This window comes from Ylistrum balloti, unplaced genomic scaffold (assembly GCF_031769215.1).
Source record: "Ylistrum balloti isolate Yb309-2 unplaced genomic scaffold, AGI_CSIRO_Ybal_v1 Utg370330, whole genome shotgun sequence".
Lineage (NCBI taxonomy): Eukaryota > Metazoa > Mollusca > Bivalvia > Pectinida > Pectinidae > Ylistrum > Ylistrum balloti.
In genome coordinates, this window is record NW_026782240.1 from 263,814 (window position 1) to 289,497 (window position 25,684).

At 35.3% G+C, this 25,684-nt stretch overlaps 1 protein-coding gene across 3 annotated transcripts in view; it reads right to left on the reverse strand.

Moving 5' to 3' along the window:
* LOC132553467 (focal adhesion kinase 1-like) overlaps window positions 1–24,847 on the reverse strand; it is a 73,488-nt gene extending 48,641 nt beyond the window's left edge. Inside the window, exons 1-2 of one of the 3 annotated variants that reach the window (XM_060217715.1) lie at window positions 24,575–24,847; window positions 546–752 (exon numbers count right to left, since the gene is read on the reverse strand). In XM_060217715.1, coding sequence (XP_060073698.1) covers window positions 546–752; window positions 24,575–24,841 — 474 coding nt within the window. In that variant the 5' untranslated portion in view covers window positions 24,842–24,847. Of the gene's footprint in view, window positions 1–545; window positions 753–11,576; window positions 11,683–15,675; window positions 15,712–24,574 lie in introns of those variants that run through there. The other 2 variants (XM_060217716.1, XM_060217717.1) reach the window with 2 other exon arrangements.
* Between the last annotated feature and the right edge of the window lie 837 nt (window positions 24,848–25,684).

The following is a 25,684-nucleotide window of genomic DNA, read 5'->3' on the forward strand; positions in this document are numbered from 1 at the left end:
ACGGTGCCGTCACTTTACCTTTGACTCAGAGTCAGGAAGAATTCTAAGGTGCCATCAAATTACCTTGGACTCAGAGTCGGGGAAGTCTACAGGGCCATCACATTACCTTTGACACAGAGTCAGGAGGAAATCTACAGGACCATCACATTACCTTTGACTCAGAGTCGGGGGAAATCTACAGGACCATCACATTACCTTTGACACAGAGTCAGGAGGATTACCTTTGACTCAGAGTCAGGAGGAAATCTACAGGACCATCACATTACCTTTGACTCAGAGTCAGGGGGATGTCATTGGGCCATCACATTACCTTTGACACAGAGTCGGGGGAAATCTACGGAGCCATCACATTACCTTTAACTAGGAGTCAGGGGGAAGTCTACAGGATCATCACATTACCTTTGACTTAAAGTCAGGGAAAAATACACAGGTCCAATATATTACCTGTGACTCAAAGTCAGTGGGTATGTTTAATACAGGACAATGAACATAAACATATATGGGTAGGATTATTACCAGACACGGGTTGATTGATGGATATTTACCTTGACATCAGTGGCATCCCCATATTTGACCATGTTGAAGCCCCCATTAGGGAGGTGCACCTTGAGTATGGTACGTTCCATTGTGCACTTTTTCACCTTTCTGTCTGATTCGTTTGTATCAAACTCCTGTATAGGGTCTAAAACTACTTCCCGGCATCCATCATCATCATCTTGAATTAACTTCCAGAGCTTGCTCCATCGTGCTATCTGTAATGACACAGAGCAGATAAATTGTAATGATACATTTACTTCTGACACTTCACAAAAAGTCCTTCAATTATGTCACAGTATATAATAAACTTTAACAGATAATTCAGCAACACCTACTGTTCCTAGGTAACATTAACAGCATCAGTAGGTAAGCACATCTGATTAATAACTTGTAGTATTTTACACAATACATAATCATCATATATTTCAATTTTTCAAAAGCAATAATCATCATCTTTTACATCATACTTACCCACTGATACTAAATTGGTATCTGATTTCAAAAACAAAACTTGGTTAATGTACACTTCTCACAATGAAAATTATCTTTTATTAAATTAATGTGTCTAAACCACAAAAGAGGCATTGTCATAGGTTTCCTATAAAAAGATATTTTTGATGAAACACAATGTGAGTTTGTGAATCCTTCATTCATACTGTCTTATTAACTTGACACAGAGCATCAGAGGTGACACAACCTGCATAAAAGTTACCTGTATGTTATACATTACACAAGGCTTTCTAATATTTGTCAATCGTCTCATGGAAATAAATTCATTTTACCTGTAATTAAACATCATGAATATGACAGAGACTGTATAGTACATTAGATATAGGATCAAACGAAATCTCACTATATAATGTACAACAAGCTACTGTTAGGTAGACATGTAACAAGAAGTGCCAGACAGGAAAGTAACACTTGTTCAATCAGAACTGAAACCACTGATCTTAATGTTGTGAAACACAACTGCAGCAGATACATACTGATGTTTTTTCTTGACACTATGCTTTTGGTATGTTATATATAACAAAACTTCAAAATCCCTCTGAAGTATTCCTTGTAGCAGAAATTAATCCAAAATTATCCAGAAACCAATGTTTGGACCAAATGGATCGGGTAAACCTTCCAAAAAAGCATATTAAAACCTGTACATGCTTGAAGCCCACACCTCCAGACCCTAATCCTCGAGTGTGATCAGGTGGGCCAAGATGTACTTGTGTGAAAATCTAAGCCAAAACACCAGATAATTTTCACGATGAAAACACACAAACTTCAACTTTACTGTCAGCATTTTGTACAGCTTCCAACAACTATGTGGAGAACTGTTTTTATTTTTCCAGTGATTATGTACTTAAAAGTTCAAAGTGAGAGATTCTATCTCCGACCCTGTTAAAACCTTGGTTAAATACTTGTTTACACTGTTTAACACTAGATTATGCACTTCCTTAACAACTGCCACACAAATTTTCCCTGTATTGCCACAAAAAATTTGTCTTGCAGATCTAGACTTTAGTACAACAAAATGGCTGCTATGGCTGCCATCTTAAATATCTAACTACAAGATAACTTAACTTCATGGTAGGGACCCAAACTGAACATCTTAAAGTTCTTTAAAATCTCTTTGGCTGCACTTAATTAAATCAGACTTTTAGACAGATTTTCAAAACTGCTGCTATTGCAAATATCTTCAATCCCTTAAATCAATTTAGTTTCAGTTAAAAATATCAAATGCTAACAGATGACATGTTAGATTGCAACTGGTTACCTGTGTCCTTACTTCTGGTGACCTCAAGTCTTTGTGATAGTTAGGACAACTATCTGATTAAAGTTCAAATTTAATACCAAATTCCTATACAATAAGTTTCCCTGTATCATCAGTTTACCTAAGTGGTTGCCATACAAATTTTGATTTTCAGATTTAAATGCAATTTTTTTCTTTCATAACGTACCACTTGTTATTATTTGTATGGCATATTGATGTAAAAATTCTTACACAAAGAAAGAGTGTTATGTCATCCAAATTAATTTTGTTTCAAGCATGGAATTAGTTTCTATGGTAACACACTTTGGAAAAGAAAGTCACTTTACCTGCCACATTAAAGAATGTCATAAAACTTTATTACCATGCCTATTTAACCTGACACACAGAGAAATCCTGTCAGACAGTCTTTACTCTGTTCAATTTAAACACAATTCACAATGTTCAAATTATATCACAATAATGGCAGTCTACAATAGATCTTTACTTTTAAGTAATTGTATCCTCATTATAAATCCCATAAAATTGCTCCAGACACCTGATATTTAGGGAAAACTCTACATTCATTATCCCTCGGCTAATCGACTTTGGTCAGAAAGTACGTTTCAAAGAGAGGAAATGCATAGATGCCCTTGTTCTTGACCTCAAGACCCAACAACTAACACATCAAGTTTCCCCTTTTATACTCTACTACAATATCTGTCAAATTTAACACTTGAGAAAAAAGAAACCAAGATATCAGATTAGTAATTCAACCAATCATAAGGTGTGTTTCTAATAACGTTGGCCAGGTGTGTAGTATAGGCCGTTATTTAGAATTCATACTCCAATAAACTAGAGTTAAAGTTCTGTGTTTCCTTCCTGATTTTATCGAGGTGACATAGTTTTAAATCTATAAGCACCGATTACTGATAGTTTTAAATGCTTGAAACTGCCTTTTAAACTATGCAATGTATGAAGTTTTTTTATCGAGAACGTTTGAAGATGAGCACTGGCATGAGATAGGCTGACAGCTATGGCAGGAAGTAGACACTGTAACATCTATAGAGGTGCAGAAAATCAGAGGCTTGCAATCTACTTTTAAATCAACTATCTCCACCCTTTAGGAATCTAAGACCATTCTAAATATCATTCATAATGAAATACAATATTTTATCTCAAAATGGCAAGTGTATTTTTAAATGTGTTGACACAGAAATTTTTTCACTCGACATCTGTATTTAAAAGTATGTTCAAGGGGAAAATTTCAAATGATGCTTTATTTGGTATTTCCTTTGCAGTCTAACAATATTTCCTCTCTTTATTTCAAACAATTTGTGTCTAAGGGAGCAATAATAGCTAAGTCAGTATAGAGTTTGCCTATATAACCTCTTGTGAAGATCTGAGGTGGAGCTGCATGATTGGACACTCCCTATGAGTTGCTAATTGTGTTTCTCAGGAGAAACAGACCTGTCTGTGTTGTTGTGATAGTGTCCTACGGCAGTTAAATACTCTGCACTAATTGTTCTGGATGGCATGCGACAGGGAGACCTATGTTGTCCAAAGAGGTAGCTACCATGCAGTGACAGGGAGACCTATGTTGTCCAAAGAGGTAGCTACCATGCAGTGACAGGGAGACCTATGTTGTCCAAAGAGGTAGCTACCATGCAGTGACAGGGAGACCTATGTTGTCCAAAGAGGTAGCTACCATGCAGTGACAGGGAGACCTATGTTGTCCAAAGAGGTAGCTACCATGCAGTGACAGGGAGACCTATGTTGTCCAAAGAGGTAGCTACCATGCAGTTATGACAAGGAGGCTCCGACTCAAAATTACCATGGCTGTTAATGACGCCATAAACCCAGTATAAAAACAAAAAATTAAAATTTCTGGGGTAACCATGACAATTTTAGGAATATTTTCTATAGTGTCCCCTTAAATAGATGATATCCTTTTTTATGTTTATTCTGAAGTTAATGTAAGTGGAAATAAACAACATATGTTGACCACTTTATAGACGTATATTTATAAAGAAAGTATTAAGTCAAGATCTAGTCCATGTAACTGATTTTGTTTATCAATGAAGTCCTTTAAAGCTTAGTGTGTGTTGGCTGATCCGATTTTAAAGTCCTTTCTCTAAGCTTCTCATTATATAAACCCCAATCAATGGCCAACAAACTTTCATTAAGGTCAACAGCCATCACTTTAAGATTGCATTAAGTATTAACTAAATCAAATTAATTAGTGTGTATGAAAACTAATATGGTTATAATTTGCCACCACCTGGCTATAGTGTGTAGGCCTCAGGGACTCACTGAGATGTAACCCCATCCTGTCAATGATCAGGGGTATGTGTTTAACTCCTTGTAAATTAATAAAGAGGCCCAAAGGCCTTTATGATAGCCTGAGTTCTATAAATACTGCTGTTGTCCTTATTTGTAATATATCAAAGTAAAATGACTTGAATTACACTGAACATGTAACCAAGTTCAAATTAAAAGAAATTATGCTCATATGTGCAGTTTTCTTATAATAACTACAGATAATGGTACCCGTTATCTAGGAAAAATGTAAGACAATGGGGAGCACAGACCCTTCTATCCATCCAGTAACTTATCTATCTTATCCGCATCTTAAGTAGAAGACAAGTTGATTTGACCCCTTTTGGTTAGTGTGGGGACCATGTAATTCACAATTTTGGTTCACACTTTGCCATTAAAGGTTACAACAGACAAAGCCCAACGCTGGAAAAAAGTAAATTGCAATAGGTCACCTTTAAGACTTTGTCTTGTGTGACGTTGAGCTCTAACCCGATGAACTAAACCAATGATCACAAAATCCTGTGACAAATTTATAATCTAATAATTCTAAGCAAATTCAAAATCCATTTAGTTCCTGAGATATGTATATTGTTTGTGATTTTCTCAACATCTAAATTACAATTTTTTTTTCATAACTTTATGATAATGTAAATGTGATGTTCAAGGAAATATAATGATAAACAACAAACATGATGAGTGTTTCAATTATTTCCATGCTAACAGTTTCTGAGGTACAGAAACAATTTAAGCTCTGTACAAGTCCTGAAACATTGAGTGTAATTACAAGTTAAATTGTCGTCCTAAATATGGAAATAAGTTCTTAAATAACAGCATATTGGTGCCAAACAGATAATTGTCCAAACCCTTCCATTAAAGAACTTTAAAGAGCTCTTGATTATCAACCTGATAAAGACAATATATTACAAGACCCCCATTGGCCTTAACGGTCCTCAGACATAAAATACAAGATTTCAAATTATGAACTTGAGAAGAAGTCAAAAATGTGTTTTCAAGATGGCGGCCATGTTGGATTTTGGACCAACCCAAAATTAACAAACTTTGGTCAGGATTATGTCACAATCATTTCAGGTAAGTTTCAGCTCAATGAGACATGTAGAACTTGAGAAGAAGTTGAAAATGTTTACGCCGGACGACGCCAGACAAAAGGCAATCGCAATAGGTCATCAGACCCTTCAGTCAGATGACCTAAAATATTAACCATTAAACCAGAGTGAAATACCACAAAACCATATTTTTAAAAAAAATCATGTTACAGTGGCATTATTACAACTGTCTGTTTATCTAGCTGTGTAGAATAGCTTAACAAAACACAACTTATATCAACAGTATAACTCATTCTACATCAGGCATATTAACAAATGTTATGTGACTTTACTCTGTAGTCTTTATGTCCGTATCATGAAATCATAAATAAAACTGTTATCTCTATCATCACTGATATCAAACAATGTGAAAAGTACGCCAGTCAAGAGTAATTGTGACACACATATAAGCATTTCCTTTGTGTTTCCTAGCACTACCACACATGTTAGTAACATCAGTGCTAAACATGCTATCAACAAACCCAATCTTACAGCATTAATTATTTCTGACCTTTTCCAAACTAAAGTCCTTGTTGTTTTATTCCACAATAAGCAATTAGGACCAACAAAAAACAGGGATTGGGCCTATTATACAGGATAAACCTACATCATTCTAAGGAGCAACAACAGATATGGGTGGGCTTATTACCAAGCACTGGCTTATTGTTGGATATACACACCAGATATACATATTAACAAACTGTTGATGTGTTAGATTTCATTTGTACAGCAGACACATTTTATCAAGGCATTTCATGAAATTTTATTGTTAATGTATTTTTTATTCAAAATGCGAAATGACTGAAACACAACTACTGGAACCATTCTACTCACAAAGTCAGTTCATCGGTCAATGGAAATAACAGGAAGTACTAATGGTAGACATTACCCATTGAAAATGTATTAAAATTCCTGAGTGAAGATGATGGTTATTTAGACCCATTAAAGCATCAGGGAGACTGTCGTGTCAAAGGGTAAACATAATAGCAGGATAGTGTTGTATGGGACTTAGAGGTGCGGTCACCCTCTCTCCTGGTACTGTGTATGTTGATAGGTAAAGATACATGAATGAGGGGAGAATTATCAGGCCTATAATGTGTTGTGTTATTCAGGATCACAAGCTTTTCATCTCTTCCAAGAGGTACATTCACATTCCACAAACCTCACTCTCATCCATGTATACTACTGGACTCCTCAAGTTATGTACAACAGATAGGAACACATCCCTTTCCCCTTCAAGTAGTTACATACAGCTAGTAGAAAACTACAAGAATGAGGAGTCAAGAGTGTTGAAGTCAGCACAAAATTTGTAGGAACACTTAGTATTGGCATTTTAATCATTGTAAACAACTGTTCATCTACCATGGAAAATTTTGTTTATCCCTCAAGACTTATTTGTATGGTCACAAAATCCCAGAAAACATTATATTTTAGAACTACCACCGTGAAGCCATTTGATATGGCAGCCGTCTCTCAATATCATAACCATGAAGAACAGTTGTCTCTCAGAATCATTACCAAGGTTAAGCCACCTCATAGAACAGTTGTCTCTCAGAATCATTACCATGGTGAATCCACCTCATAGAACAGTTGTCTCTCAGAATCATTACCAAGGTTAAGCCACCTCACAGAACAGTTGTCTCTCAGAATCATTACCATGGTGAATCCACCTCATAGAACAGTTGTCTCTCAGAATCATTACCATGGTGAATCCACCTCATAGAACAGTTGTCTCTCAGAATCATTACCAAGGTTAAGCCACCTCATAGAACAGTTGTCTCTCAGAATCATTACCATGGTGAATCCACCTCATAGAACAGTTGTCTCTCAGAATCATTACCAAGGTTAAGCCACCTCATAGAACAGTTGTCTCTCAGAATCATTACCATGGTGAATCCACCTCATAGAACAGTTGTCTCTCAGAATCATTACCAAGATTGAGCCATCACATCAAGAAGTTGTCTCTCAGAACTTCAAATGATACATTTCCTATGACATTTCATCCTACCAAAGGATCAAAGTTAGAAAAGTTGGCTTTTGGCCTTGAATCAAAAATTTTATATCTAAAATCATATTTGAAAACTTGTTGATATAATGAAATTTTAGATGCTAACATTAATCCAGTCACAATTCAATCAGATATTAAACAGTTTTCTTACCAAACTGAAGAAGACTGTCAGATTTAGTCTCTGCTTTTCATCAGACTTGGCTTACAAACAATGGACTTTTAAGTCTAAATTGGTGACAGAAGCAAACATGAACCATTGATACTTTGCACAAATAGAGCATATCATTATATTCCTTGCTGTTGTTTATCTGTTGTTGTAAATATCTTTACTAGAAATCCATAGAGATTTTTGAGAGGAGAGTGACATACATTGTCAAGACATCAAGACTTGATTCAATATAATATCTGCATTTACATGATTAAAAAATCTGTGAGAAAACAAATTACAAAATGTCAGACATTACATTAATTATGCCTGATCTCTTAGCAAATAGAAATGTTTTCTCATGAAGTTTACACAATATCTGGTAAACGCATTTCTCAAAAAACCAATGAAATGCACCACTTGTATGGTATTGATAACAGCACGTTTTATATCATACTAGTCAGCCTTCCATTACCTGGGAATGAGAGTAATGATGTGTCCCCACAATTGTTGTAATTTTCGAGATGAATCATCAGTAAATTACCATAATAAAATTTCAAAACATCAGAAAGAACTTGTTAAAAAAATGTTTTCTGCTTTACTCCGTCAAATGGAGGTCTTTAAATGAATTTTTATTTCAAATCTATAGTATTGGTGAAAAAAACTGGCTATTTCCCCGAGAAATTGCATTTATTACCTGCCTGTTGTATTATTATTGTGACTTTCTCATTGTTGTAAGACAGTATATAATAACTCTGCCAATGTTACAATGTTGCTGACAGTACTACTACTGTATACAGAAATTCTACCGATGTTATCAACAGCTGTATACTGACCATTTTGGTACCTTGGTATATATAATCTGTAACTCGACACTTAATTGATATACATCTGTGTAAGCTTTTTAAATCATTTCTTAAATATAGTTCTATTCACTGAATCAACATACCTAAGGCAAATTGTTTGCCTGATTAATCCCATCAACAGCTGACCTGGGTATCCCCCCCAGCTCGTCACAACAAGGAGGTGATGGACTAATCAGGCTTTACCACATATACCTTCCATATCAAACCATCTGTTTTCACACACACACAAAATGGGTCTGAAACTAACCTACCTAAAAACCATTTACCCATCTACTCCTTTAGACATTATCACAACACTTTTCCCCCACAAACTGCAAGATAACATAGCCATCAACCTTGGAAATCTCTTGCACCCTAAACCTTTCCAAATTTTCTACCTTTATTTCACCAAGCAAATTTACTTATGAATTCTCTCAGGTATCTCTCGGTACAACTAAATACAAGTAAATATCTCGGTACACATTCCCAGAAACCCTTACTAAACTCCTTCAATTTTAAAATGATGTATAATATTCCTGACTAATCCTAACACCTTTATACATAATATTCAAAAATTGTGTTCTGAAATGCTAAGTGAAAAATATATTCAAGTGCTAAAAATATATAAAAGACTAGAAAACCTGAAGATTAATTTTAGAATTATTATTATTAAAATGGGGAAGTAACACATCCTTTTAATCAAGATCTGATTATATCATTCTAACCTAACAGGTATCTAACTCTTTCAAATGCTCATTCATTGGCAGTTCAGTATTAGCTCAGAGAAGTTGGACACACCTTTTTAACAACCTGAAGGGAAAGCTAAAACAAGCTGCTTCAGTCGAACAAACAACAGTCAGTACTTGTAAAGATATTTTCCAAAATCTTTGAACTCCAACCATCAAATCTACCAAACCGATACAATCACGTTTAAATAACTTCATATTTAATTGTTTTTAGATGTAACAATACATGACAAGAAATCTGTAAATCAAACAACATACATCATTATACCTGATAATAAATGTTATTTTTTATTTAAAACTTCCAGTCCTTTCCATGGTAGAGGAGCCATACACATGATTAATTCTAGTGTTTTTATATAACCTAAACTGAAGGCAATTTCCTTTAAAGTACAACAATCATTGACAGCAATCATTGCTGTCACAAATTTTTATTTTGTTGTCGTTTTGATCTGCGGATGAACAACAGAGCTGTCGCATACAATAACAATGCTGTCAACGTGAACATTTTTAATTTATCAGTCTTAGAGAATCCCATGTCACAATGACCAAGACAAAATCTCTACCCTATAAATACGATCTCTTTACCCTCCAGATATAATTAACTCTATACCGTTGAAGATGACTATATCTTCTTACCAAAGCTTATATTTCTAATGTATATACATGCTAGGAGCTCTATTCTATGGGCTAAAACTATTTACCATGAATAAGATTGTATTCACAATGTTCAAATTAAAGCTGGTTGTTGGCAAAATCAGCCTATTTATAAACTTTGAACCAGGTAATTTTTTTCAGTATATAAGGTATACTATTCATTGAGGTTAACATCATACCATGTAAACAACACTGATAGGCAACTTTTTCTATCAACCATCTGTTATAAAACTTACTGAAAAAGCTATTTCAGCACACAATGATTTTGTTTCGATTTGAAAATAAAAGCCAGCAAGTGCCTAATATATTAGCCAAAGTGATACTTTAAAAAGGTACATAACATTTGTCTTTTTAATAAGGGAAGGTGACTTCTACACAATGTTATACATCTGTATACCCTTACCACAGTCTTAATAGAAGTCAATCATTAGTCCTAGTAAGTTTTAAGTGAAGCACAAAATTATGGTCACAGTGACCTATATAAATGTACGACGAGGAGGTGTTCATGTTGGACAGGTGGGTGGATCAGATGGCTGGACAGACAGAGAAGAAAACAAATGCTATGGATAAATATTGAAAATGATTGGAATGTAAATTACATCTGTGTTGTTTATCAATCATAATAGCCCATATGGAAGACAGCAATGAGTCTTACTGTTAAGAGAGACCAGAAGAACCAGGGAAAACTTGCATGATCCCACAGATGACAGTCAGGCCTTTCTTGCCTTGTCCAATACAAGCACCTGGGTCATCTAAATGACTTGTATGTTTGCTACTTTTGTGTCAGCTTAATGGACAACCATTTCACATCAATAAGCAAAACATTTATACAGAAAACGTATTTAGCATAATCATAATTAGAGCAACATAGACACCCAGCCTCTAAAACAGGATGTTTACGTCAAATCAAATCATGTTTATTTAACGTTTGAGCAAATATTCAGACAGAAATCCTCGAAATGATCACAGAAATAAAGATGTGAAGAAAATGTGACTGAGAGTATGAACTGAGATAATTATAAGGAATAACAAACATGTAGAACAGGACCCTGGACATATGTATTATGTAAGTGATGCAATTAATGTATAAGAATTCAACACCATTATGTAATAGTGTCTGACAACTTTGACAAGTATCCTGTATACAAATTAAAATCAGACCATGCCTTAAAAAATACACACATACATACATAATCAAGAAATCAGTTAAAATATCACGATCAATGAATGTTGAACTATTAACACAATATATGCAAATCTTAAATATCTAGTGTGTAGTGTTTACCCTATAGGATATTTGATGTAGGCATCCAACCCGCTATCTTACATGTAACACACCCTACATACCATGTGGCCAACTCAAAACACAGGAAGTGTAGCTTCCATTAATCCATGTCGCCAAATCAGTGAGAATTCCTTAATGGAAACAAATGATACACCTAGCACACATAATCATATACTTCTAGCCTGTAACTTACCTTCCTTACAGAATTAAATCATCAATTTCCAATGTTACTAATATGCACCTAAACATCCCCCTGTGTTATTGTGTGGTACTCCAACTCCACAATTCATGTTGTAAATATGTCGACCAAGTTTCTGCAGCAATCAAACGCCAAGGGGCACCCAGAGGGAACACAAAATTGGTTAACGAAGAGTTGATCTGTTACTGCTTACATCTCAAATTGTTATCTTCTCATACACCAGAATAAAAATATCATTCTCATACATATAGATCATGGGTTCTATTTTAGAAAGTAGAGTATTCATCTAGAACATTAAGAATTGATGAAAACCATTAGAGGCCCCCTTAGGGTAGATTAACCCTGCCAATAGCTAACACATGGTGATTTATCAAGGCATGACCAGGACAATGATAATCAGGCAATTTTTCCAATTGATTTTTCTGGTGCCAGCCACTGCAGCAGACTAAGGGATGGGGTTAGGGGCCGACTCTGGAAGGCTGTCCCTAATGAAAGGGAAGTGAGTACACAAAGGAGTATAATGGTATGGAAACAATGGTCAACAGCCGCCAATAATCAGGGATAGTCATAACATACAGAATGACTTCAGGATACAGACAACATGCTTCTAAATCTTTCCAGGAGTGTCATCAAAGAAACCAGTTGCAGCTTTCTGTCCTTTTTTTTGTAATTGGATTTCAGAAAATAAATCGAGAGATTAAATCATAGTTTTTATTCCTTGAGGATCATTAATCACCACCAAACATGGCCAACACATTTGTACTAATGTAAAATCTGTATTGATTAATCAGAGTTGAGATGATGAAGTAAAATGAAAGTGATCCAACACGTCAACTGGATATGTCACAACAGGGAAGAATCAATACCGATTATAATGTAACCACATCATCAGACATCAACTATGAAACATCATCAGACTTCAACTATGAAACATCATCATCAGACATCAACGATAAAACATCATCATCAGACATCAACTATATAGCATCACCATCAGACATCAACTATAAAACATCATCAGACATCAACGATAAAATATCATCACACATCAACGATAAAACATCATCATCACACATCAACGATAAAACATCACCATCAGACATCAACGATAAAACATCATCATCAGACATCAACTATAAAACATCATCAGACATCAACGATAAAACATCATCACACATCAACGATAAAACATCATCATCACACATCAACGATAAAATATCACCATCAGACATCAACGATAAAACATCATCACACATCAACGATAAAACATCATCATCACCATCATCAAATACATCAACATCATCATCAGACATCAACTATAAAACATCATCAGGCATCAACTTTAAAACATCATCATCAGACATCAACTATAAAACATCATCATCAGACATCAACTATAAAACATCATCATCAGACATCAACTATAAAACATCATCATCATACATCAACGATAAAACACCATCAGACATCAACGATAAAACATCATCATCACACATCAACGATAAAACATCACCATCAGACATCAACGATAAAATATCATCATCAGACATCAACTATAAAACATCATCAGACATCAACTATAAAACATCATCAGACATCAACGATAAAACATCATCATCAGACATCAACTATAAAACATCATCAGACATCAACGATAAAACATCATCAGACATCAACGATAAAACATCATCATCAGACATCAACTATAAAACATCATCATCAGACATCAACTATAAAACATCATCAGGCATCAACTTTAAAACATCACCATCAGACATCAACTATAAAACATCATCATCAGACATCAGTACTCCTATCAAAGGTATGAACCATCATCATCAGATATCAGTACACCTATCAAAGGTTAAACCATCATCATCAAACATCAGTACACCTATCAAAGGTATGAACCAACAGACATCAGTACTCCTATCAAAGGTATGAACCAACAGACATCAGTTCATCTATCAAAAGTATGAACCATCAGACATCAGTACTCCTATCAAATGTATGAACCACCAGACATCAGTACTCCTATCAAACGTATATGAACCAACAGACATCAGTTCACCTATCAAAGGTATATAACATCATCACAAGACACTAAAAGACAAAGAAATAATAAATAACAATTCGATTCATACACAGATATTGATGAAAATAAACAATATATAACTATATACATTATTTAAGTACTACTGCTGTAATTATTAAAGTTTGGTTTTAGGAAATATCGCCATCTAAGAATTTAGCTTAACATATTTTGTCAGGAGACTTTGGATGATAAAAATAACAATAGGTAATTGGTAGGCGGTAAGTTTTGTAGGATTTTTATTGGCAAGTCTTGAATACAATTTCCAAAACTATTGGTGAGTGCCATTACGAAGCGATAAAGTGAATTCTTAAAATTTGGATAAGTCCCACAGAAAAAGCAAACTACAAAATGGAAAGAGGATATCATGCTTAGGAGATAAAGGATAGAGGTGAAGAAGGTCTAGAGGAGAGGGAAACATATAGAGACTGAATAAATTAGTGAGGTTTAGAGATGCAATAAGGGAATCAAGGGACACACACGTCATTGACAGAAACACAGAGATGAAGACAGAAGAAATGAAATGTTGATACACCAGGGAGTTAGGGAGTCTGATTGATGAAGATACCTCCTCATGCTCATTTTCAATCTGTCTAGATACCAGAGGTGGGATGTTGCAGTGAAGCATCACTAAATTGAGATTGGACTTGGTTTTAAGTATGTGTAGGGAAATGTGAAGGTCAAGGGGACCTCAAGGGCTCACTTTAACTAGGATGTATACGTGTGTGAAATGTATTGCACAATCAAGTCTCTGGCTAATCAGACAAGTTAAAAAGTCCTTATAGCAAGGGTATAAAAACACAGCTATTCCACACACAGATAAAGGCTTATAAAATGGTACACAACCCTGAGCCTGGTGCAGTGCAGAGAGTTGTACACATACTAGTGTGTATAGAGCAATGACAAGAGATCTACACACATTGTAACAATTATACTGGAATGCCAACCATCTGCCGATCATCTCACATCATGCCACTGGGTAGACTAAAGGGGCTGATCCTTTAGGAGGTCCATCTATCAGCAGTAAATGGGACAGTATGGCCATCCCAATCCCAAGGGGCTGATCATTTTGGAGGTTTACCTTTTGCAATGGACTATGTGGCCACCATGGTGGCACCTATTTCGTATCATATGACTAGGTAGGACTAGAGGGCTGATTTTTTGAGAGGTCCACCTACTGGTTGTAAGACGGCCTGTATAACCATAACACCAATTAAATGATAGCTGCTGGATTGAATTAGATGGGGTACCTGTTTTAAAGGGGCCTGTGAGACCACCACCTCACAGGTAATACACTCACAATTACGATATCACTGTCGAATGAACACTTACAAGCTGAATGATGAAAGATCCTCAAAATTAAAAATAAACAACAAAGACTTCTTACTTAAACATATGAAAAAACAGTTAATCTCTCCTGTAACATTAAAAGAAACATTTTGTGTGTAAATGCATATAAGTTGAATTCAAAAGCATGGTACTAGAAATGGCGCGATATTTGATGGCAATTGATGTAAGAGATTGAGAAAGAACATGGAATAGTGACATTATCAATCTGTATCTTTGGATGGAACTACCATTAATTTCTCAGCTTATAATCAAAGGTTGAAAAGCCATCAGGTCCATTTCAATCATAGCTGACTTGTTGAATGGCCAAATACCTACTAACAATACCAGCTCACACACACATCTGATGTATATAATGGTAGAAGAGAATACAAATATCTTGACTTCCTGTTGACCTTCCAACTCGCATACCAAGAATTTCTTTATCTGTGAAAAATGGTATCTTATGTTCCATAATCACCATCAGATCTCTAGTAATCCAATTTAGTTTGGTATTGTGCATATATATCAATAAAGTGTGCAGACAAGTAGTGTCATAATACATCAAAGTATGATAGTGTTGTTTGTTCCACAGTTCATATCCCTACAATTCCAGCCACATCCCTGTAACGCTAATTAATGTTAACACAGAGGTGAATAGACATCCAACTGTACCTGTGTCAGTGTCTGTTGCATCCCTCTCAGGTCCTGTCAGTTAATATATATCCTCGTAATACCATCACGAAGACTCTTTACTCATCAATGATTATGTACAGAGACCATCCAGACTCCTACACACAAACTTGGGTGCCAAAGTGCCTATACAGAAATTACTTTAGTGCATCTAAGGAATAAGCCACTTATTCAATATTCCTATTCTACAAAAGTGATGATTCGGTACAATATTATTCTATACAGTTGACTACATGGCAGCATGTGATCTGTTTTGAAATTTTAGTTTTATAAATGGTTATATCAGGATTTATATCACTTGTCTGATCTGCAGATCTGGTTCATTGTTGACATCTTATAATAAGATATTTATAAGTTGTTTTCCTGATTTACTATTATTTTACCTTCACCATGCAGGTTTTATTCTACAAATCCTGATAATGAACAGTAATATAAAAAAAATCACATTTTTTTTTAATGGAAAGGGAAGCAAGCTGTCATTCTTCACATCTAGTAGGAGTTTCCCTTAGAGTTTGTAAATCAAAATTGAATTCAATAATTTACAGAATAAAGCACCACCATTGTACAGAGATTCAAGCAGTAAATATGCACATGATCACACACTATCATGTCATACAACATCCAGATTACCCTAGTATACATAATGCTATATACTCGGTTCAGAGCTGGGACGTAATGGACAATAAGTATTATGTTGTACCTTGCAAAGATTCCTCAATACCAAGAAACTAAGGGAAAATGGGAGATAATGCACAGATTCCTCAATATCATGAAACTAAGGGAAAATGGGAGATAATGCACAGATTCCTCAATATTATGAAACTAAGGGAAAATGGGAGATAATGCACAGATTCCTCAATATTATGAAACTAAGGGACAAAGCAGAGTCCTCAATATCATTTAAATAATGGACATTGCAGATTCTACAATACCATGAAACTAATAGACAATGCTCAGAGTCCTAAATATCGTGAAACTAGGGGACAAAGCAAGATTCCTCAATACCAGGAAACTAAGAGACAATGCTCAGAGTCCTAAATACCGTGAAACTAAGGGACAATGCACAGATTCCTAGATACCATGAAACTAAGGGACAAAGCAGATCCCTCAATACCAGGAAACTAAGAGACAATGCACAGATTCCTAAATACCATGAAACTAAGGGAAAATGCACAGATTCCTAAATACCATGAAACTAAGGGACAATGCACAGATTTCTCAATACCATGAAACTAAGGGACAATGCACAGATTTCTCAATACCAGGAAACTAAGAGACATTGCACAGATTCCTCAAAACCATGATATTAAGGGACAGTGGGCAACAATGCAGATTCCTCAATACCACCAAACTAAGAGACAACGGGTGACAATGTGCAGATTCCACATTGCCACAAAACAAAGAGACAATGCACAGATTCCACATTGCCACAAAACAAAGAGACAATGCACAGATTCCACATTGCCACAAAACAAGGAGACAATGCACAGATTCCACATTGCCACAAAACAAAGAGACAATGCACAGATTCCACATTGCCACAAAACAAAGAGACAATGCACAGATTCTACATTACCACAAAACAAAGAGACAATGCACAGATTCCACATTGCCACAAAACAAAGAGACAATGCACAGATTCCACATTGCCACAAAACAAAGACACAATGCAGATTCCACATTGCCACAAAACAAAGAGACAATGCACAGATTCCACATTGCCACAAAACAAAGACACAATGCACAGATTCCTCATTGCCACCAAACAAAGACACAATGCAGATTCCACATTGCCACAAAACAAAGAGACAATGCACAGATTCCTCATTGCCCCAAAACAAAGAGACAATGCACAGATTCCTCATTGCCCCAAAACAAGGAGACGATGCACAGATTCCTCAATACCATGAAATGAAGAGACAATGGGAGATCTGGCGCTCTGACGTAACCTTGGTGTTCAAGTACATCGGACAACACTATCAAGCTATCCTGTATATGTCAACAGTTATCGGTGATGTTATCAGTGATTGGACATGCATGTGTAAACACAGACTCCTTCTAGTAAGCTCCCTATCTCATAATACTACCAGTGTCAATCATAATATGACCCATTAGAAATTCTCTAAGCAAACAATGGGCAAAAATTAATCACCTTACACGGTTAGAACACCTGTTAAATGACAGATGTGTTTGTGTTGAGTATATAACAAGTGATGGAAGGTTTAGAAGTATGTACTTGATTTACTTAATGGATTGTAATTTTGGCACCAAATTCACTGCTTTCTAAATGCAAAATTTCAAAATAGGAGGCAACCAAAATTTATTAGTCAATAGAAGAATTGTATCCATATTGCTACTGCCCCTAAAATCCTGCTTTATTTCAGCTATCAATAAGAATAGTGTCTATCTACTATATCAAATACTCTGTAAACTATGAACTAGTCAAAAATATTTCAATGACTTACTATATATGACAATTTTGAAGTAATCAATGAAGATAATTCAATATGTTTCAAAGCTGTGGAATCTACAAACCTGGCTGACCTGATGTGGAATCTATAAACCCGACAGACCTGACATGGAATCTATAAACCCGACAGACCTGATGTGGAATCTACAAACCTGACAGACCTGATATGGAATCTATAAACCTGACAGACCTGATGTGGAATCTACAAACCTGACAGACCTGATATGGAATCTATAAACCCGACAGACCTGATGTGGAATCTGGAATCAAACCCTGACCTGATGTGGAATCTACAAACCTGACAGACCTGATATGGAATCTATAAACCCGACAGACCTGATGTGGAATCTACAAACCTGGCTGACCTGATGTGGAATCTACAAACCTGGCTGACCTGATGTGGAATCTATAAACCTGAAAGACCTGATGTGGAATCTATTAACCCGACAGACCTGATGTGGAATCTACAAACCTGGCTGACCTGATGTGGAATCTACAAACCCGACAGACCTGATGTGGAATCTACAAACCTGGCTGACCTAATGTGGAATCTACAAACCTGGCTGACCTGATGTGGAATCTACAAACCTGACAGACCTGATGTGGAATCTATAAACCCGACAGACCTGATGTGGAATCTACAAACCTGGCTGACCTGATGTGGAATCTACAAACCTGACAGACCTGATGTGGAATCTATAAACCCGTCTGACCTGATGTGGAATCTACAAACCTGGCTGACCTGATGTGGAATCTATAAACCCGACAGACCTGATGTGGAATCTACAAACCTGGCTGACCTGATGTGGAATCTACAAACCTGACAGACCTGATGTGGAATCTATAAACCTGACAGACCTGATGTGGAATCTACAAACCTGGCTGACCTGATGTGGAATCTATAAACCCGACAGACCTGATGTGGAATCTACAAACCTGGCTGACCTGATGTGGAATCTACAAACCTGACAGACCTGATGTGGAATCTATAAACCTAACAGACCTAATGTGGAATCTACAAACCTGGCTGACCTGATGTGGAATCTATAAACCCGACATACCTGATATGGAATCTACAAACCTGGCTGACTTGATGTGGAATCTACAAACCTGGCTGACCTGATGTGGAATCTACAAATCTAACTCCTATCGGATCTGGAATCTATGAACTTGACTGAACTGAATTAGAACCTACAAATCTGACTGAACTGATGTGGAATCTACAAATCTGACTGAACTGATGTGGAATCCACCAAACTGACTAAACTGACTGTGTGATATGTTTGGAAAAATTTAACAAGTGAAAAGAATCATACTCCCCGTAATCACATTCTGTAAAAGCCATATCAATGTATGGGACTGACAAACTCTGATGTCATGCTCTATGTTCAAATGACCTATTATAACAATTATGAATGTCATTAATTTTATTACATTAGAAATCAATTTCCTCCCGAAACAATACCAATCATATTTCCTAGAGGCAGATTCTTTTCATCAAATTAAAATATTCATAGGTTTGGTTTTGATTAATTTCTTAATCCCAAAATCTAAATAAAATACATCCGAGTGTTTCAATGTGATGAATTACTTCATGTTTAGCATAGACATTTCAATGATAACTTCCTTAAATAAGAATTATTTCATTCATCAAACTCACCTACATAAATATCTGGTAAATGTTTATAACCAAAGTGGAAGAAAAGTCACCTTTATGTCACAATAAATCTAACCAAATACATTAGCATAGCGATGTTAAATAAAGCCCCAGGGTTGGACAGTGTGTGAAAACACTCACTAGTGTGTATTACACATGTATGCTGTGATTTATATGTAAATTGTATTGGTAGTGCAAAATAAAATCTGACCTATTTTAGAATTCTATTATGATTTCAATTGATCACTTGTGTATCAGACCATTTTCAATCATCATTATGTCACTAGATCATCTGTAACAAGCTCTAGTGTATATAAGTTGCTTGTTAAAAGTGACTTATATGTTGTCATCTATTGTCACTTCAGCATTTTCATTATCTAAGAGGTATGCCCTTGGGCAAGACACTAACTAATTCTGTATTCTTTAAAAATATATATTTAAAGATAGTACCTAAAAAAGAACAGAGACTCCCACTTTCTGAGAAAGTTCAAAACTAGTGAATTAATTAAATTGCAATATAAATAAGTGCATTTTTTTATCAGTGCAGATAGGATATTCAATGATTTTTAATGGCATATGCCTGGTATATTTCACAAGTATGATAGAATACCTGTATACCAGGTAGATGTTATATTAGTGAAATATATGTCATCTTGAATGGGAGACAATTTTTTTCCCCTTTTATTATGTTTTAAAAGAAAAATCAAATAGAAAAATTCCAATCCAATTAGAAATTAAACTCATATTCAAGAAAGGTAGGGAAATATTGGCACATTCTTTGACATCAGATAGCTTGACACAACACCTTAACAACAACACAACAATATTTTAAATACAATGCTTTAGATTTAGAAAAGTATTTACCATTTTATACCGTCATCTGGTAAGACTGATTTATCAAACTATTTTCACATACGAAATTAGAGAAAACCCAATGTATGTAGAGATTTAATTGAAAACAAAACCATCTGACCTTTACTTCATTTGTGTTTTAACAGTGTGAGGCACTGCTCTGATTGGTCAAAATCATACAAATTTATACGTAAGATTTTATTAAATGATAAATTTCTATATTTAACAAAAACTTTACACATTTTGGTTACTATAAACATATAACTTCTTTGCTTTGTGTTCTCTTTCTTTAGCCACTCCAATGTTCAAGAGAAAGTAAAAGTGAATCCAGCCCATCTCACAAGATCTGAACTTATAATTAAGTGTCCAGCTGAGACACATCACTCCTCTACCTGTTTATATTCTTGCTATGAAATAACCTAGCACCAAATCCTTCTACACACATGTTAATGTATATGTGGAACGGATTTATATACTTTTGATGAAATTTTTTAAAAATCTGGATGTTAAGAACATGTACTATAAGTATGTTATTTTATCTTTCCTTCCTTTACAAACATGTCTCATTTCTATAGTTATTATCAATTATTGGACTCATTTATGCTCGAATATTGTGGCACCACAGTATCCTCTGTTATCTTGTTGACAAAGTAGTGGACAATAAAAATCATGTATATCAGTCAAATATAGTTTTGTTTCGCTGACATCAAATAAAATCCTACACTGTCAATATGGAAGCCATTAAAAAGAAATTCGTTAAAAAGAAAAACTCAAAATGTAAATCACACTATATTATTTCACAAACATGAGTTACATTTTATCATCTTTGTTTGGAAAGTTGTTAATTTAGGTGTATCAACACACCAGTCTAATGGAGGAAGGCCTGCTGTTCCTTCCCTGTGATATCACACTGATCTCTTATTTTGTTTTCTTAAGCCTTAGATTTAGATAATGAAGTTAGAATCATGATGAAATACATGGACCTGTCCATATTAAAGGAGAGGAATACCCACACAGTACAAGTATGAATGTAATCAGAGATGAATACACTTTTGTATAGGGCTGATCTATGATCACACTTGAGCTCTAACTGACCTATTGTTCTGCTCAATGACATGACTTCCTGAACAGAAGTAAGAAGATTGAGAGATTTACTAGTGTGGTAAGCAAAGCCCACCATCAGTAAGTACAAAGTTTTAGTACTGGTTTGATCCCCCAGCCTCCCCAAGGTCTACAAACTCTTAGCCTTATATAGGATTACACTTTGTCCCTAATCCCCTCTATCTATTGTCAGAGCTGACCATTAACTGACCAAAACCACACAAGGCACTGAGTCATTGCCTGTACACTTAATATGAATGCAAACAACCAATGAAATGTCACAAACACAAAGCCTGTGACAAAAGGTGGTATATTGTAATAATCACCATACTAACATTTACACATTAAGCATCCGTGTAAAAAAGAATAGAATTTCTCAGCATTCAACAACAGGTAGTGAAACTTTGTCTTCCTGTAACTGCTGTCCACAAGCACGTAACTCTGACTCAAGAATTTTCTCTGGGTTTCAAGATCCGAAATAAAAATAACACAGAAGTTAATAACTTCCCCAAATAGCTATTGACTTGATCTTTCACCCTACATTCTTGTCTAAGTGTCTTGCAACATAAAACAATGTTCATTCATATACACCTAATGTCCATATTTGAATGTACACACCTAAATCTGCAGTGTATTATTCCCTCAACCTACACCTTATCAAATCTTTTGTTTCTCAAATCAATTTTTATTCTACAATCAGCAGTATGTATGAATTGACAACGCATTTGAATGGTTTGCGTTATTATGTAATAAATTCCTGTCAATCCTTTCCCAGAAATATTAGCTTTTAAATACCTGAAGACACAAACCATTTAGGAGTGTCCATGTATGAAATTATATGCCAACACCACATAACAATTATAAATACTTTTACTAGATGTTCTGTAAAGAATTAAACTATCTTGTCATCATGACAAAAGCAGCATGCGTCATATTACACTTTCTTTTCACGCCTTCTCTTTCCAAGATATGGACACTAGTCAAGGAAAAAAGGATAATAACTATCCAATGACATTTGTAAATAAATATCCTTTATACGTAGATGCAGGTGTCGACCACAAAACAGAGGTCAACACATACAGATATATAGCATGTTCAAATATTTGTACATAAATGTAATTTTACTGAAGTACCTCAATCTTCATGCTATGTCAGATTTATCATCATCCATATTGATCAGTATAAAGATGTATTTTGCGTTTTCTTGAGGTTTTTTTTCTCTTATTTTTGTGATTGATCTTTTTTTTCTTTGTTTCTTTTCATTCTTATGAGACGAGTCAATAATGAAAACAACCCCCTCCTCCCCCCCCCCCCACCAACCCTTTAAAAAAAACACACACAACAAACCAAAAACAAATTTTTCTTAATATGAGCCGACACATACACTGATAAGTTATAAGGTGCTATTTTCACTGGAAATATGGTACCTAACAGTTGATTTATCTACAGTTTAATTTGTCCCATCTCCACTTACCAAAAGATAGAAACTAAATAACAAAATTATCTATCACGTTATGTTTTTATTCAGAAAGATTAATTTCTTACTATTTATAACAATTACTGACATCTCTCCCATCTACTAATATAAGGACACTAAGCTAGTATTTACTGAGCATAGACACATTCTGTGCAAACTTTTTTATTCTCCTTGTAAACTTCAATTAAGACTACAATATATGTACACTGTAAATACTAACTATATATACTAAAAGTAGGTTAATACGTCTACATTATTATTGATTAGCTCATTAGATGATTTCAGCAGGTGATTTTATAACTTGCCTCAGGTACTGGATTGATTTAAACAAAGGACATTAAAGTGTCAGCTTAAAACATATTTAATATATAGATCATACCTTACATACACTAAGTAGTACATGTCTCAAAGCGACAGAAGTCAGTTGCTAATTAGTCAGAGATAAGAAACCTGTCACTGTCGTTAACCCAGTCTTTGTTTTGTCTAACAGCCACATCATATGTATATATAGGAGATGTTATATACCAAATTCTATCTCAATGCACCAGCCTCGACATTATATATAATTCCTACTGCATTTTCTGATCGTATTGATCTGGTGATGAGTCACCCAAGGCCTCTGCCGGTGGTATCTGTAGACTTTATCTCCCAGGTTTTATCAATTCCTGTCTCTGTTTCTTTTAGTTCCACGTTTCTTTGAAATTGTTAAGTTTACTGTTATTTTTGTCTTTATTCTCTCTAGAACATCATCATGGTTTCACCAGCAATGTCTGATGTATGAACCAGCTTAATGATTATGAGATTGTTTTCAATAAATTTCAATATCAGATATATTTTAATATAGTGAACTGGCATCCATTCCATCCCTAACCAAATACTAGTAAAAGTATACCAAAAGTATTTAAATTATGTTTGTATATATTTAAAGGTACACATATTTGCTGTATCGATAAGAACCACATGCAGTAAAATGCATTGCCTTGAAGGCATTTCAACAGGAAGTCAGAATTCAACAGCCCTTCCCAAGTAAATAGGATTTTTTACAATCCTTAAACAGTTCATACAATGATGTAGCTGACAATCAAGTAATCAATGAACTATCATCCTAATTCAAACATTTTTATAAATTATACACTTCTAGTTTGAAAATACTATTCAACCTGTAATATGTATAACATCTGGCATTTTTATTTGAACCTAATACCTATTCAATTACTAAAATGTCACTAAAAACCAAAAATAAAATATCCACAAAAGACATCCAGAGTATAAAAAATACCATTCCAAGAGTTACATCCAAAATTAAAATTTTCCAGACACTTACCTCCGAGATTCTTTTTGATATTCCTTTGGCATGGGATAATTTGACATTACTGGTTTTGTTCATTCTAATTTTTCTACGACAACATCGCCACCACTTGTTCTGGGTGTCGTTATCGATATCATCTATGCACACCTGTATGTCACCATATGACATGCAGGTACCAGTGCCAATACAGGTGTTGGCCAGAGTACCATCCTGGGTGAGGTAGACTAGGTGGGTGAGGTTGACACCCCCCTCCTCTGACTTATCACTTGTCATCATCATCATCACCAGCTCTCAGCTCCATCAGTGACATGACATACACTATCATACTAACAGCATGAATTTCATCATTAACATATATATCCTTAGATTGGAAGATAACAAGATATCCAAATATGTGTAAAAACTGTAGAAAAACAATACACACAAACACTTAATCCTCAGTGTGTTATAAGCAGAGTACTCAATTTGGCGATTTCCTTTATGCTGACAGGTTACTTGAAGCCTCAGAAAATCCTTGCACACTAATAAAGCCACCAAAGGCAGTTGGTGAAAATGGGAGATAGATCACGACCTGTATAAGATAACCATTATATATTTGATAACATCAACTGATATTACACACATCAGTCATCTATTTCAGTGGCGAACAAGTGTTAATTGGTGTAATTTGTTCCACTGGCCATTGTCAGGTTCTTCCCCCTGCACCAGACAATTATCTGCTCTTCATTGTCTTGTTGGATAGGAAGTGGAATTGTAATGTCTCTAGCCCCAGGTCAGGTCACCAAACAATCGGTGCCATACCTCCTGCTGGTCCTTCACAGCCAGCTCCTGTCCCAAACACAGTTAATTCATAACTCTACCATAAAACATATAACTGGAAAATTTCACTCCAGATGGTTGTAAGATTGATCCTTCCAGTTGTAGTGCCACAGTATAGCATGTGTTTTAGGACACAATATCAATATGTTTCTACTATGGATTGTTATGTGAAACAGTCACATCTGCCATTTTATTTTTTCCCTCCTCCAGTTGTTACTGTGAGCTCCTGAATTGCAGTAGACTAATGTCCTCACTGGAACGACATCCTAGCTATACAGGTACAGGGTAGATATTGGAAGAGATAAT